Here is a 12,054-nt window from a genome sequence, read left to right on the forward strand (position 1 = left end):
GTTTTTTTTGGCAGCATGTCACTTGGATGGGGGTTGCTCTCTCTCTCTCTCCCTCTCTCTCTCTTTCTCTCTCTCTCTCTCTGTACACAGACAGAGCCACCCTGGCTTTACTGGCCTGGAGGGGGATAGAGGTGTCCTGCCCACTAATTTACTGCCTGGTACTTCTCCAGCGGATCCAAAGGACGATTTAAAAAGTAATCTGCAATTCGTAAACGTTATAATGGAGGCCCAAAGACAAAGTGGGGCACGGATCCAAAGTCTTCCTCTCTTCCCTCTCCCTCCTTCCCATCATCCTCTGTCCTTCCCTTTGCTCTATTCTCTCTCAACAACAAAGAGAGTTCATGCTTTTTCCTGCATGAAACGTAGTGGAGCGTGTCCATTTGATTTCCATAACAATAAGGATCCAAGGTTTTCCCTTCGGAAATTACTTTCCTCCATGTCCTTCTGTTCGTCCGGAACTTCGTTCCATCTTGGGTTTCCTTTCTTCCCGCAGCAAAGCGAGCAGGGTTTTCCTTCACGCCTGGTGTCTGTTTGGAGCCGGACCTTCGCTTTGCTGGTTGAAACGGCTTGTGTGCCTTGACTGAGGATATTTGAGCTGCTTGTGTCGGCCACATTATATTCTCCCCAAAACAATTATCCCAATCAATGTCCCTCTCTATTAAAACATCTGTAAAATCCCTTCTCATCCTGCTGTTCATTCAATGCTGTAGCCCCCCACAAAGGGATTCTCCGAAATGAACTGGAATAATCGCCTGATCCGTGCGCTTTGAAATATAATGAATCCCTACGACCTTCTGAAATATGTTCCTATAATTACAAATAATACACATTAACGCAGGCATTGATCGGCGGCATTGATGTTTTGGAATGCAATCAATGCAACGAGATGCGGCTGGAATTTGATTTTGAAGAACCGAAAAAAACACTAATATTTTCTATCCGATCCATGGATAAAAAAACATGTCCCGGTTAGAGGTCGATAGTCGGAACATTTTCAAGCATCGACCGTTCCCCAACAGAGCGGCATTTTGATTGGATCAATTATGTTTCTGCGTCTCGCTGCACACCTTGACGGAACACAAACCAAACAGGATGCCGAAATGCAATAGAGTCCGTGGGAAGTATCTAGAAGAGTCTGCTATTGAATCAGAGAGACAGGCCTTGGAATGGCATTTGATCCCCATCTCGACTCCACGGTCTGCCGGGCCCACCGTATAACTCAAATAACGTGAGCGTCCAGGGGTAACCGCAGACGTCTTACTGTCGCACCGAAGTAATACCGCCCGGCTTTGGTGAACTCATCCCGGGACGCGGCTTGGAACAGTAAATACCTGGCGGGCGGGCCGGGGACATAATTAGGTGCATGGGTGACTGGGTTGGTGTCGTCTGCGGCGGCGGCAGAGCCGGATCAAAGGAGAGAGCTTGCAGGGTGGTGCAGGGAACATTCAGGGCTTTCTGCTCTTGAGATTAGTGCTGGATCGGAACCTGGTCCCCAGGGGGAGCTGATTAGGGGTCAGGAGTTGAGGTGTCGCTTCTCCCTCAGCATGTGTGCAGCCTGTCTCCTGCATGTGTGTGTGTGTGTGTGTGTGTGTGTGTGTGTGTGTGTGTGTGTGTGTGTGTGTGTGTGTGTGTGTGTGTGTGTGTGTGTGTGTGTGTGTGTGTGTGTGTGTGTGTGTGTCTGCCTGCCTACCACCTGCCTGGTACACATTTGGTGTGTGAATGTGTGTCAGGGAGCGCCCTATGTTGTGCATGACTGTTGTGTGCGCGTCTGTGTGCATCCTTGTCCTTGCACATGTGGATATGCTTAACTATGTGCTTGTGTTCAGGGTCATGCTATGAAATAGAGAGGAATGGAGAAAGTGAGTGGGTTTGTGTATGTGTGTGTGTGTGTGTGTGTGTGTGTGTGTGTGTGTGTGTGTGTGTGTGTGTGTGTGTGTGTGTGTGTGTGTGTGTGTGTGTGTGTGTGTGTAACAGAGAGGTTCAATGAATCAATGTGTGTGTGTGTGTGTGTAAAAGAGAGGTTCAATGAATCAATGTGTGTGTGTGTGTGTGTGTGTGTGTGTGTGTGTGTGTGTGTGTGTGCGTCCTCATACTTGCACTTGTGTGCATGTTTGCTATGAAATCGAGATGAAGAGAGAACATGCGCGTATGTGTGTGTGCGTGTGCGCACACGGCGGCACTGAAGTGGCAAAGAGAGAGCACGGTCCTTGAGGCAACCGGAACATCTTTTATTGCACAGAGTAATTAATTAAGCCATAAAATGGAGGCCTTCGCGGTGTGCCTTAAAAAAAGCCCACATCTCAACGGGGGGCCCACGGAGAAGAGCCCAACGCCTCCCCCCCCCCCCCCGCCACCCGCCCGCCGCCTTCCCACTACACACACCGCAGCCGCCCTCCTTATCCATTCTCCTCACGCCATTCGCCAGGCAGCCGCGCACACAGCACCGCTGCCCGCACCTGTCAGTCACCGCCGTGGATTAAGACATTCATCAAGGTGTACGGAGCAGGGTGGCGGGGAGGGCGGGGGGGGGGGTTTCTCCGTCTCGCCAGAGGCCAAAATGGTTGGCTTCGCTTTGATGCATGACGCCTGTGTTTCTCCCCGCTCCCTTCCTCTCTCGCCCAGGTGCTGTCAGTCCTGTCTCTCACCGAGGGCGTGTCCACCGCCATCTGCCCGCCCGGCCGCCGCCGCCGCCGCCACCGCCGCCACCGCCGCCACCGCCGCCACCGCCGCCACCGCCGCCACCCGCCGCCACCGCCGCCACCGATCCGGGACCATGGTCCCCTGGGGGCCCGCGGGGACGGCCCTGGCGCTGCTGACCCTGCTGGTGGTGCCGCCGGCGGGCCGGGCCTGCCCGTCCCGCTGCCGCTGCTACAGCCTCACCGTGGAGTGCGGCTCGCTGGGCCTGAAGGAGATCCCCCCGGGGGTCCCGACCGCCACGCAGGTCAGCGGACCCCCCCCCCCCCCCCCCCCCCCCCACCCCACCACCACCCCACCACCGGATTCTACATACAACATCCGTCAACTTTTCTTTTAGCTACCATTCCCGTTTTTAGTCGTTCAGTCGATTATTATCCGAACAGACTCGCTACGAAATCAGCCACACACATCAGTCTATGGATTGGTTGTTTCTCGTGGTCGCTGCTTGTGTTTGGTTGATTCACTTTAAGTGGGAATGTGCAGTGTTTTGACTTGATGAAAACGCACCGTAAACCACACTCTTGTGAAGCAATTTGAGTCTGCCTTGTGTATGAAAAGTGCTATATAAATAAAGTTGCCTTGCCTTGCCTTGCCTTGCCTTGCCTTGCCTTGCCTTGCCTTGCTATTGCTGAGCAGGTCAGAGGAGGTATAGTGAAGGCATCTCCATCCCAGCTCAAGGCCTTCACAGGGTAGGCTGTGGAAGCCATTAGCTTTGTGTCTGGTGGGAGGCGACAGCACACTAACTACTACGCCGTGGCGGGCCGTCCTCATCAGCGGCCGCTCCCATCAGGATTAATCAGTCTGGAGGGATGTGCTTTGAGGCCTGAGGTGGCAAGCATCAGGGTACACCGCATGGCATCGTTTGTTAGCTGGAAATTGGCATCCCACTGCTCCTGCTCTCTCTGAGAGAGAGAGAGAGAGAGAGAGAGAGAGAGAGAGAGAGAGAGAGAGAGAGAGAGAGAGAGAGAGAGAGAGAGAGAGAGAGATCTATGGCTTCTTTTCTTTTTGCTCTTGGGGTTGGGCCACCTCACATTACCGCAGCTCATGAATATTAATGAGGAGCGTGTCCGGCATAAACGTCTCCATTAACCTCCGCCCCCCCCCCCCCCCACCCCCCCCCCACCCCCCACCCTCCCTGTTTGATTCAGCCAATCGCATCGATCCTCATCGTGCTCCACGCTTCCCACTTGTGAGAAGGGAGAGGAAGGGTGTTTCACCAATCAGGTGGACTTCCATGAATTATGGATTAAACCGCGCCGTGTCACAGAGTGCTTCCTCCCATCACTCACAGGACTCTCTGCTCAGCTCGGCTTGGCTCTCCTCACACGTCACGCTGGGCTTCTGCACCAGCAGAGTTAGCAGAACTACCGGCAAATAAACCCCTTTCATGGCCCACTCCCACCACCCACGTCGTCGAAAGGCTTTGATTAGACTTCTCTCCGGGTCAATTCAAATTCAGGCCCTCGTCTTCGGGATGGCTTTGAACCAAAGCACTTAAAATCGAGTATGAGTTTGAGTGGCTTCAATTAAAACCTTCATGCTGTTGTTGGTGTGAAGAGGTGAGTCACGCTCTGTGTGTTTGTTGTTCAGGCGTAGGAGGCCCGACTACCTGTAGGCTTCCACATAATCTGCGATCCCCCCCGTCTGCTCCTTACCGATGTATCTCACAGCGGCTGTCAGCCTGCAGGATGATAAAAGCCTCAGCTAAATGCTACAATTTGCACAACGCTTGATAAGCAAAGACTCGCCTGATGGAAGCAACAGCGACATGTTGTCGGTCGTGTCATCGACGCACAGCGAGGGATAAGGTTTTAAGGACATTGGGGTTTGAACATGGTACCCTTTGGGAGCGGGTCAAATACACAGAGTACACTGGCCCACTTTGATTCCTTCCTACACGGCAGTTAGGGGACGGCGACTACCCATAAATCTGTTCCCCTTATTAAAAAGGTTAATAAGTGGAGTACTCCTGTGGCTAACCAATACACTAACCTACCACACACACGTACACACACACACACACCACCCCTGGGTCGACCCCCCAGCACCATGAGTGCTACTGCATTCTGCCGCTCCCAGACTCTTTCACTGCCTTGAAACCTCTTTTCAAAAACCCATCTGTTCAAATGAGCCTGTACTCGGTTAAAAATACATTTGCATTTCCACTTGTCAGTTTTCCCCCCTCTGCTCCTGCTGTCGGTGACAGTTTAAAGTGTCCCCATGTCCAACCTCCTCTACTGTTCGTTTGAACAATTATGTTATTTTTTTTTTTGTTGTTTCCCTGCACTATAAAGCCCTGAAAGGCCCATTCAATGTGTTATTATCATTATTACGGTTCCAGTCATACTCCGCTCTCTCCAACCCCCCCCAGACCTTCTTCCTCCAGGACAACGCTGTGGTCCAGATCCGGCTCCTGGACCTGTCCCGTCTGGGGGTCCTGCACTACCTCTACCTGCAGAACAACAGCATCTCGGCCCTGGAGCCGGGCGCCTTCCTCAGCCAGGGGGAGCTGCTGGAGCTGGCCCTGAACGGGAACCTCATCCACCTGGTGACGGCCGACGTCTTCCGGGGGCTGGACCACCTGCGCATCCTGTACTTGGCCGGCAACCAGATCACCCGGCTGCAGGACTACATCTTCAGGGGCCTGCACGTCAGTACACACCACTTCTGTGCACGCTTCTGAGAGTTAGTCCCTGGGGGAAGGGGGGCTCAGCCCCAGAGCCGTTTGGCTGGGAGTCAAACCGCCCGAACCCGCCCTTGCATAGCAATGCTTATATCGCTATGCATCCATCCAGGCTTTAGCCACGAGCTCCAGAAGGTGCACAAAGCCCAGTTGGCTCATGGCGGTGACGTGTGTGTGTGTGTGTGTGTGTGTGTGGGGGGGGGTGACGCATGCACACTAGCATGCGAGTCACATCGCCGGGAACATGTAGGGGTATGAGTTAGTGCATGTTTTTTAAAGACACGCGAGGACACGTCAGCGGCTTGAAAAGGGAGAGCACAACCCCGCCTGAGAGACCGGCAATGAGGCTGTGAGAGTGGCTGCCAGGCAACAGGGTAATGAGGCTGTAATGGTGCCGTTCCCTACAAACACACTGCAGGGGGTCCCAACCGGAAATACCACGATTGGACCACTTGAGGCCAAAATGGCCGTGGAGCGAGATTGCCTGCAAAACTGCAACTGTTTAGTTCTGCCATCATGGCCTTTACTGCCGCGTGCCATTTAGCTCGGCGCCTCACCCCACTACCACCCCCCACCCCCCCCCACGTATCAAAATGTCATCGGCAGATTTACGACTTATGTTCACCACAGGGTTTTTAACTCCCTCCCGCCCTGATTTATGAGCTGAAATGGATGCCTTCCAGTAAATTCATTCATGTTTCGGCAGGGTCAATCCAACAAGGTTTCGGCAAGGAGAGCCGATAGGTTAGAACGCTAGGATTCCTTGGAAGGTCCTGGGTTCAAATCCCAGCACTACCTATAGGCATCCTTGAGCCAGAGGCCTGAGCGCTCCCCACTCTGCCTTAATAACATGCATCTTAAAAACGGTCAAGTCGTTTTGATCAAAGAATCATCCGCAAAAACGGCCCCATAGTATTCAAATCCTTTTTCTCGACTCCATTTCCCCCCCATGTGTTCTCCTTCTCCTCCTTGCCTCCCCCCACAGCGTCTACAGGAGCTCCATCTGCAGGACAACAGCATCGAGCTGCTGGGGGACCAGGCCCTGTCCGGCCTGACCTCCCTGGCCCTGCTGGACCTCAGCCGCAACCACCTGCGCACCCTGGGACCCTCCTCGCTGAAGGCCCTGGTCAGCCTGCAGGTGCTGCGGGTCACAGGTGAGCCCTGTCCTCGCACTGGGGCAGACGCACGCGTCTGTCATTCTGTCTGCCGTTTGTTCGTCCACTCACCCTCCGTCCTCCTGTTATCCATCAACATATCTATCCAGCCATTCTTCTTCAATCCGTCACCCACTCATCCGTTAACCTTCATCCATCTAAAACGGCTCTTTTAATCCATCGTCCCATCCCTATCTTCCTATCCACAAATCTGTTTCAAAATATAAAAAATACTTTTGGGTGTCTTTCTTTCGGGTCTATAAATGTGTGGTCGGGCTTGTGCAATACACCAGAAATCCTTTTAGGTGGAAAGACATTAAATATTTTTCACTCCAGCGCACAACGCCCGGTGTCTTCTTCCTGCGCCGCAATGCGTTTATTGTTTGGGAAAAAGATAAAACACCCACAATTAAACGAGAGCACTGTACACTTCCAGAGCACCCGTCTTCATGCTGGAATGGCCCTTTTCAACTACAACATACTCATTAGAGCCAGTAAGCCCTGAAGCTCTGAGGACAGCTAATTAGTGGCCCATTACCTCCCCTATCTATAGGCATACTTTGGTGATCAACCAACCTTTAGTGGAACAATTTGCAACCAATCAACCAATGCAACTGACCCAGGTACCAATCAGAAGGCACTAAAGCCCGGAGACCCTTGGTCCACTGCTTTCCTTAATGTGTTTCAGCCATCGCTCTCTAATACCATGCCGCACAAAAAACGTCTCCACCCTTGAAAGGGGTTGGCTGGCTATCCAACCAACCGTACTCTCAACGACTCCAAAGCAGTGATTATTTTTTCCTTCACAGATGTCTTGTACTGCCACCAACTTACACTCAATTCAAAGCATGCGGCTGCACTGCAGAAGGAAAGCCAAAAAAATCTGTTTGAGGTCAGATTCTAAAAATAGGCCACAGATATCTATGGCAACTTAAGCACCGATAGAAGGTCAAAAAATACTGTTACAGTTTTGTGCAGTATAAGTTCAGTGCAAATGAATAGATATTCAGAACCCCACCAAAGGCAGAGGAAACTGACCCAGTTTTTTCTCTCGCCTCATCCCAAAGTCAAAAGTCGGGTTGTGCTCCTCCGACAGAGAACCCGTGGCGGTGTGACTGCGCGCTGGGCTGGCTGCGGACCTGGATCAGCGAGGAGGGCCAGCGCCTGCTGAGCTCCGCCGAGCAGCGCCGGCTGATGTGCGCCGAGCCCCCCCGCCTGTCCCACCTCAGCCTGGTGGAGGTGGCTCCCAACAGCCTGGTGTGCATCCCCCCCGTCGTGCAGCTGGAGCCCAGCCACCTCACCGTGCGCCTGGGGGAGAGCCTCCGCGTGTCCTGCCAGGCGTCGGGCTACCCCCAGCCCCAGGTCACCTGGAGGAAGTCCTCCCACGGCCGCACGCAGCTGTCCCCGCGGGGCCTGGTGCAGGAGCTGGGCCCTGACGGGGAGCTCTTCGTCCCGGGGCCCGCAGGCCCCGCCACCGCGTCTCCGTCTCCTCCTCCTCCCCCTCCCGCCTCTCCTCTAGGGTCTGACAAGGCGGCGGTGGGGAGCGGCGGCGTGGGCGGGCTGGTGCGTGGCGTGGAGGAGGGCGGCGAGCGGGACAGCTTCGACCCCGACACGGGCAGCGGCATGCTGTTCCTCAGCAACGTGACGGTGGCCCACGCCGGCCGCTACGAGTGCGAGGCCTGGAACCCGGGGGGCGTGGCCAGGGTGAGCTTCCACCTGGCGGTCAACATGTCCTCCTCGTCCTCGCCGTCCCAGTACTGGCCCCGCCTCCACGCCCACCCTCCGTCGTCCTCCTCCTCCTCGTCCTCCGGCAGCTCCTCCTACTTCCACCCGGAGGTGCTGGACGTCAGCCAGGAGCCGCTGTACGAGCAGGACAGCATGGACTTCAACGCGCTGGGCGCCGCCACACAGACCGCCATCGCCATGGGGATCTCCCTGCTGGCGCTCACCGCCCTGCTGCTTCTAGTCATGATCTACACACGGCACCGCCAGCGCCGCAAGGAAGAGCGCGGCTCCTACTGCACCAGCAAGGAGGAGAGCATCCTGTACGTCAACGACTACTCCGACGGGCCCACCACCTTCTCCCAGCTGGAGGAGTACCGGGACAACCAGGGCCACGAGATGTACGTCCTGAACCACGCCCGGCCCGTCCCGGGCCCCAGGGCCGGGGCGTGCCCCATGGTGGGCGGGTACTGCCAGCAGGGCAGCATGAAGGACGCGCTGCTGGACCACGAGATGGTGCAGACGCTGAGCCGCTCGGGCGTGGTCATGGGGCCCCGGAGGAACCCGGCGGAGGGCGGAGAGGGGCCCCCGACGCTGGACCCCGAAGGGCTGTTCCTGGGACAGAGTCTGCTGTTTGGGTCGCAGGTGGCCTACGAGATCCACTGCTGAGGCGCCCTGAGCGCTCAGCTGCCCCCAGAGACATCCGCTTTTTTGCGTCCAGCCAGTGTTCCGATAAACTTTTCAATTCGGCTGGGAAACGCTGCCGTAACCATCAGTGCAAGGTGCTCTGGAGCATTGCGTCCAAAAAAAAATCATAAATAATGAGCTTAATCTCGGAAGGAGAACAATGGTGTTAGTGCACCACTTGCACTCCAGAATTAGGATTGTTGTTGTACATTGATTGTTTTCGACTCGTGTTTCGTGACGACAAAAAAAGACAAGAACCAGTTACACTGATGCCGACTTCCAGTTGAACCCCCTGGGTATTTTATGGTACTGTACGTACATTAGGTTGACGGATTCGTGTACATCACGCTGAAAGACTTATGTACTATACATTGACGTATGTTAAGCAGGGCAGAAAGATGTACATCGTATTGACAGACTGATGTACAGCAGTGTTCTCAGACTTATGTGCATTGTGTTGACAGACTTGTGTACAGCAGGGTTGACAGACTTGTGTACAGCAGGGTAAGTAGTGTACGTTTTTAAGGATTTCGGTTTTAATGATACAGTATACTGTGAAGGCACAAGTAAAGACTAGTGTGGTCATTGAACAATTATGAAGCGGATGGGAAAACAGAAATACTTTGATTTGATCAGGATCCTCAGAAAAAGCCAAAGCCACTGTAAAAGAGTGAGAAATACTGAAAACGGGTTTAGGGTTGTAAATCCAGTTTTGTAACGTGAGGTATTGTTTTATGACCTTGTGTATCTTTGTGTCCGTGCTCAACTGTTTTTGAAATTGTTTCATTCTAATTATTTTTACTTGGTGTCGTCTTTCTTACGGCTGCGCATTTGGACGGCGTTGAATCGCAAGCTTTGTCTTCATTCCATAAGCGCGAGTAGGCGTTGGATGGGTGAACAGCCGGCTGCGTTTTGACCGCAGCGAGTGCGGGTCATTGTGAGTTTCAATCAGTCCTGTCTACTGTTTTTATAGTGTTTTCCGTCTCCCTTTTTTTAATGACATCGCCGCAGTCAAAATGTATTTCTGTGTCCGCCTAAATCTGGTGTTCTATGTGTGGAAAATGACCCCGGTACCAGTCCGCTTCTGATGATTACATGTTTTCCGTCTACCGTCTTCAACTAATAAATTGTATTTTAAAACAGCCTGGCACAATTTTGTTTGTGATTGCGGCCCCTGCTTTCAGGATGTTGCAACGGGGACACAAGGAGTCAAGTGTGAGATGCAAGCAGAAATAATTTCCCAGCAGCAGTGATCTTTTAGATAATGACAGATGCAGATGTTATATCAGGCGTTAACACACAATGTGAGCATAAACACTTGTGGTAGATACGTCAGCAACTGACAACAACCGAGACTTGTTTCCAGAATAATTCCTGTGAATATTGCACCTTTGCACTGTGGCACATGATTTGCATCCACTTTTGGGCAATGTTACATTCTCACACAGAACAAACGTATGCATGTGACATGATGTGAGCCTAACCTTGTCTCCTGTGATCCCATGGCAACATGCTGCCTACCTACCCCTTCAAAGCAAGGGGGAGGGGCACGGGGAAGGGGTAAGGGGTAGAAATGGGATTGGGCCTTAAGGTATGCGCAGGGCCGTATTAACAATTCACTGAGGCCCTGGGCACCAACATTCAAGAGCCCCCCTCACCCTCACAATATTGTGGACATCATCAGTGCTGAGCACATGGAGGCATGTGCATTTTAATGATACACTATGATGAAATGTTCAACAACCTAGCCTTTGTTATATAACTCTATACAGAGGCATACTGAAGGCCTTACTATTCAATGCTTCAACAGTCATCAAGTGCTTTTTAATAAGGAAAACTTATGATTCACAGAAGCACAAATGCCTGAGTATTTTGTTTAGCGGTCCCAACTGTCCAACCAGCTTCTCCATTTTGCATAGTTTTATAATACGTGATTGTCGACAAAGTCACGTGTCAACGTCAAGTTGAAGTTGATCCAGCCAAATTTTTGGGTCTCTCCGCTCGCAGTCTGTCGTACTTTGGGTAGGCACAGCGAGCGAGAGCAAGTTAAATGTAAAATGAGATCTAACAATCTAATTTGGCCTTTGCCATGGGCATTTGCCCCAAGCAATCTTGGCCCCTGGGCACTTGCCCCGTTGTCCAAATGGTACATTTGGCCCAGAGTATATGAGTCAAGTACCTCTGCAATCTCTATATTTTACTCATATCATTTTTTGAAGATGACAGTTAAATATCCTGTTTCTAGCTAAACACATTTGTCAGCTGCCATATATTATTTATTATATTGTCGCATAGTTTTGGCCCAGAAAATGAATATTGGACGTAGGCCCATTTTCTTTTTTTCGTTTTAGTTTGTTTTACGTGTCAAAACTGTTAAAACTTGCCACAAATAAGAAATAGGCACAAAATAATACACATTTTTATCAAGCTTATTTGAAGATATCTTATCTTTCTATTGAGGCTCCATATTCACTGTCTTCTCCTCAAAGGGAAAAATCCCTCGGTGATAGAATCCTACTGCCAAACACTGTCAAATCATTGACGAGCGCAAAGCAATATGCCGAGCACCAGGAAAGCTCACAGAGCGGTTGTCTCTCTCCCATCATATAGCCCACGGCGGTAGCAAACCACTACGCCGTAGGCAACCTTACCTAGAACTCTGCAGCCTATATATCTCAGCCACTGAAAGGGGAAAAATGTGACGAAGATTGCTTTTTTGCTCCATCCAGCGCAATTATGATGGTAGTGTCACACTGTGTCCTTTCAAGCCCACAAAGGGCCTTTTTTTTTGTCTTGTTTGATCAGACGCTTTTCACTGTTCACAATGGTTGTCATTGGTAACCTGGACTCCTGTGTATTTTCCACGGAGTAAGTATTAATCTGGCCAACCTTGTGCCGGCTGTCTAATGTGCCGAGTCTTGGAAGTCAACATGCTTATTAAATGCAAACTGAGTGCACTCTGTTGTTTGTCAAACTCCTGTCCTGGCCGCCTCAGGGTTAGTCATTCAAAAGCACGCAAACCAGAAATTATTATCATAATACGACTGATGGCATGGTGCATCACGCTGATGTTGGGGCTGTAATTTGAGGGTAAAAGGAGTCCTTTTATCA

The 12,054-nt window shown here is 51.9% G+C and overlaps 1 protein-coding gene across 1 annotated transcript; it reads left to right on the forward strand.

Annotated features, from left to right (window-relative positions):
* Positions 1–1,774: 1,774 nt before the first annotated feature.
* lrrc24 (leucine rich repeat containing 24) lies at positions 1,775–10,094 on the forward strand (the record flags this gene model as incomplete). Its single annotated transcript, XM_056595771.1, has 5 exons — positions 1,775–1,788; positions 2,809–2,941; positions 5,069–5,347; positions 6,366–6,534; positions 7,631–10,094. Coding segments are annotated over 5 exons (1,890 nt in total), but the record flags the coding sequence as incomplete, so codon positions are not given.
* Between the last annotated feature and the right edge of the window lie 1,960 nt (positions 10,095–12,054).

Source organism: Gadus chalcogrammus, chromosome 8, assembly GCF_026213295.1.
Source record: "Gadus chalcogrammus isolate NIFS_2021 chromosome 8, NIFS_Gcha_1.0, whole genome shotgun sequence".
NCBI classification, from domain to species: Eukaryota; Metazoa; Chordata; class Actinopteri; order Gadiformes; family Gadidae; genus Gadus; species Gadus chalcogrammus.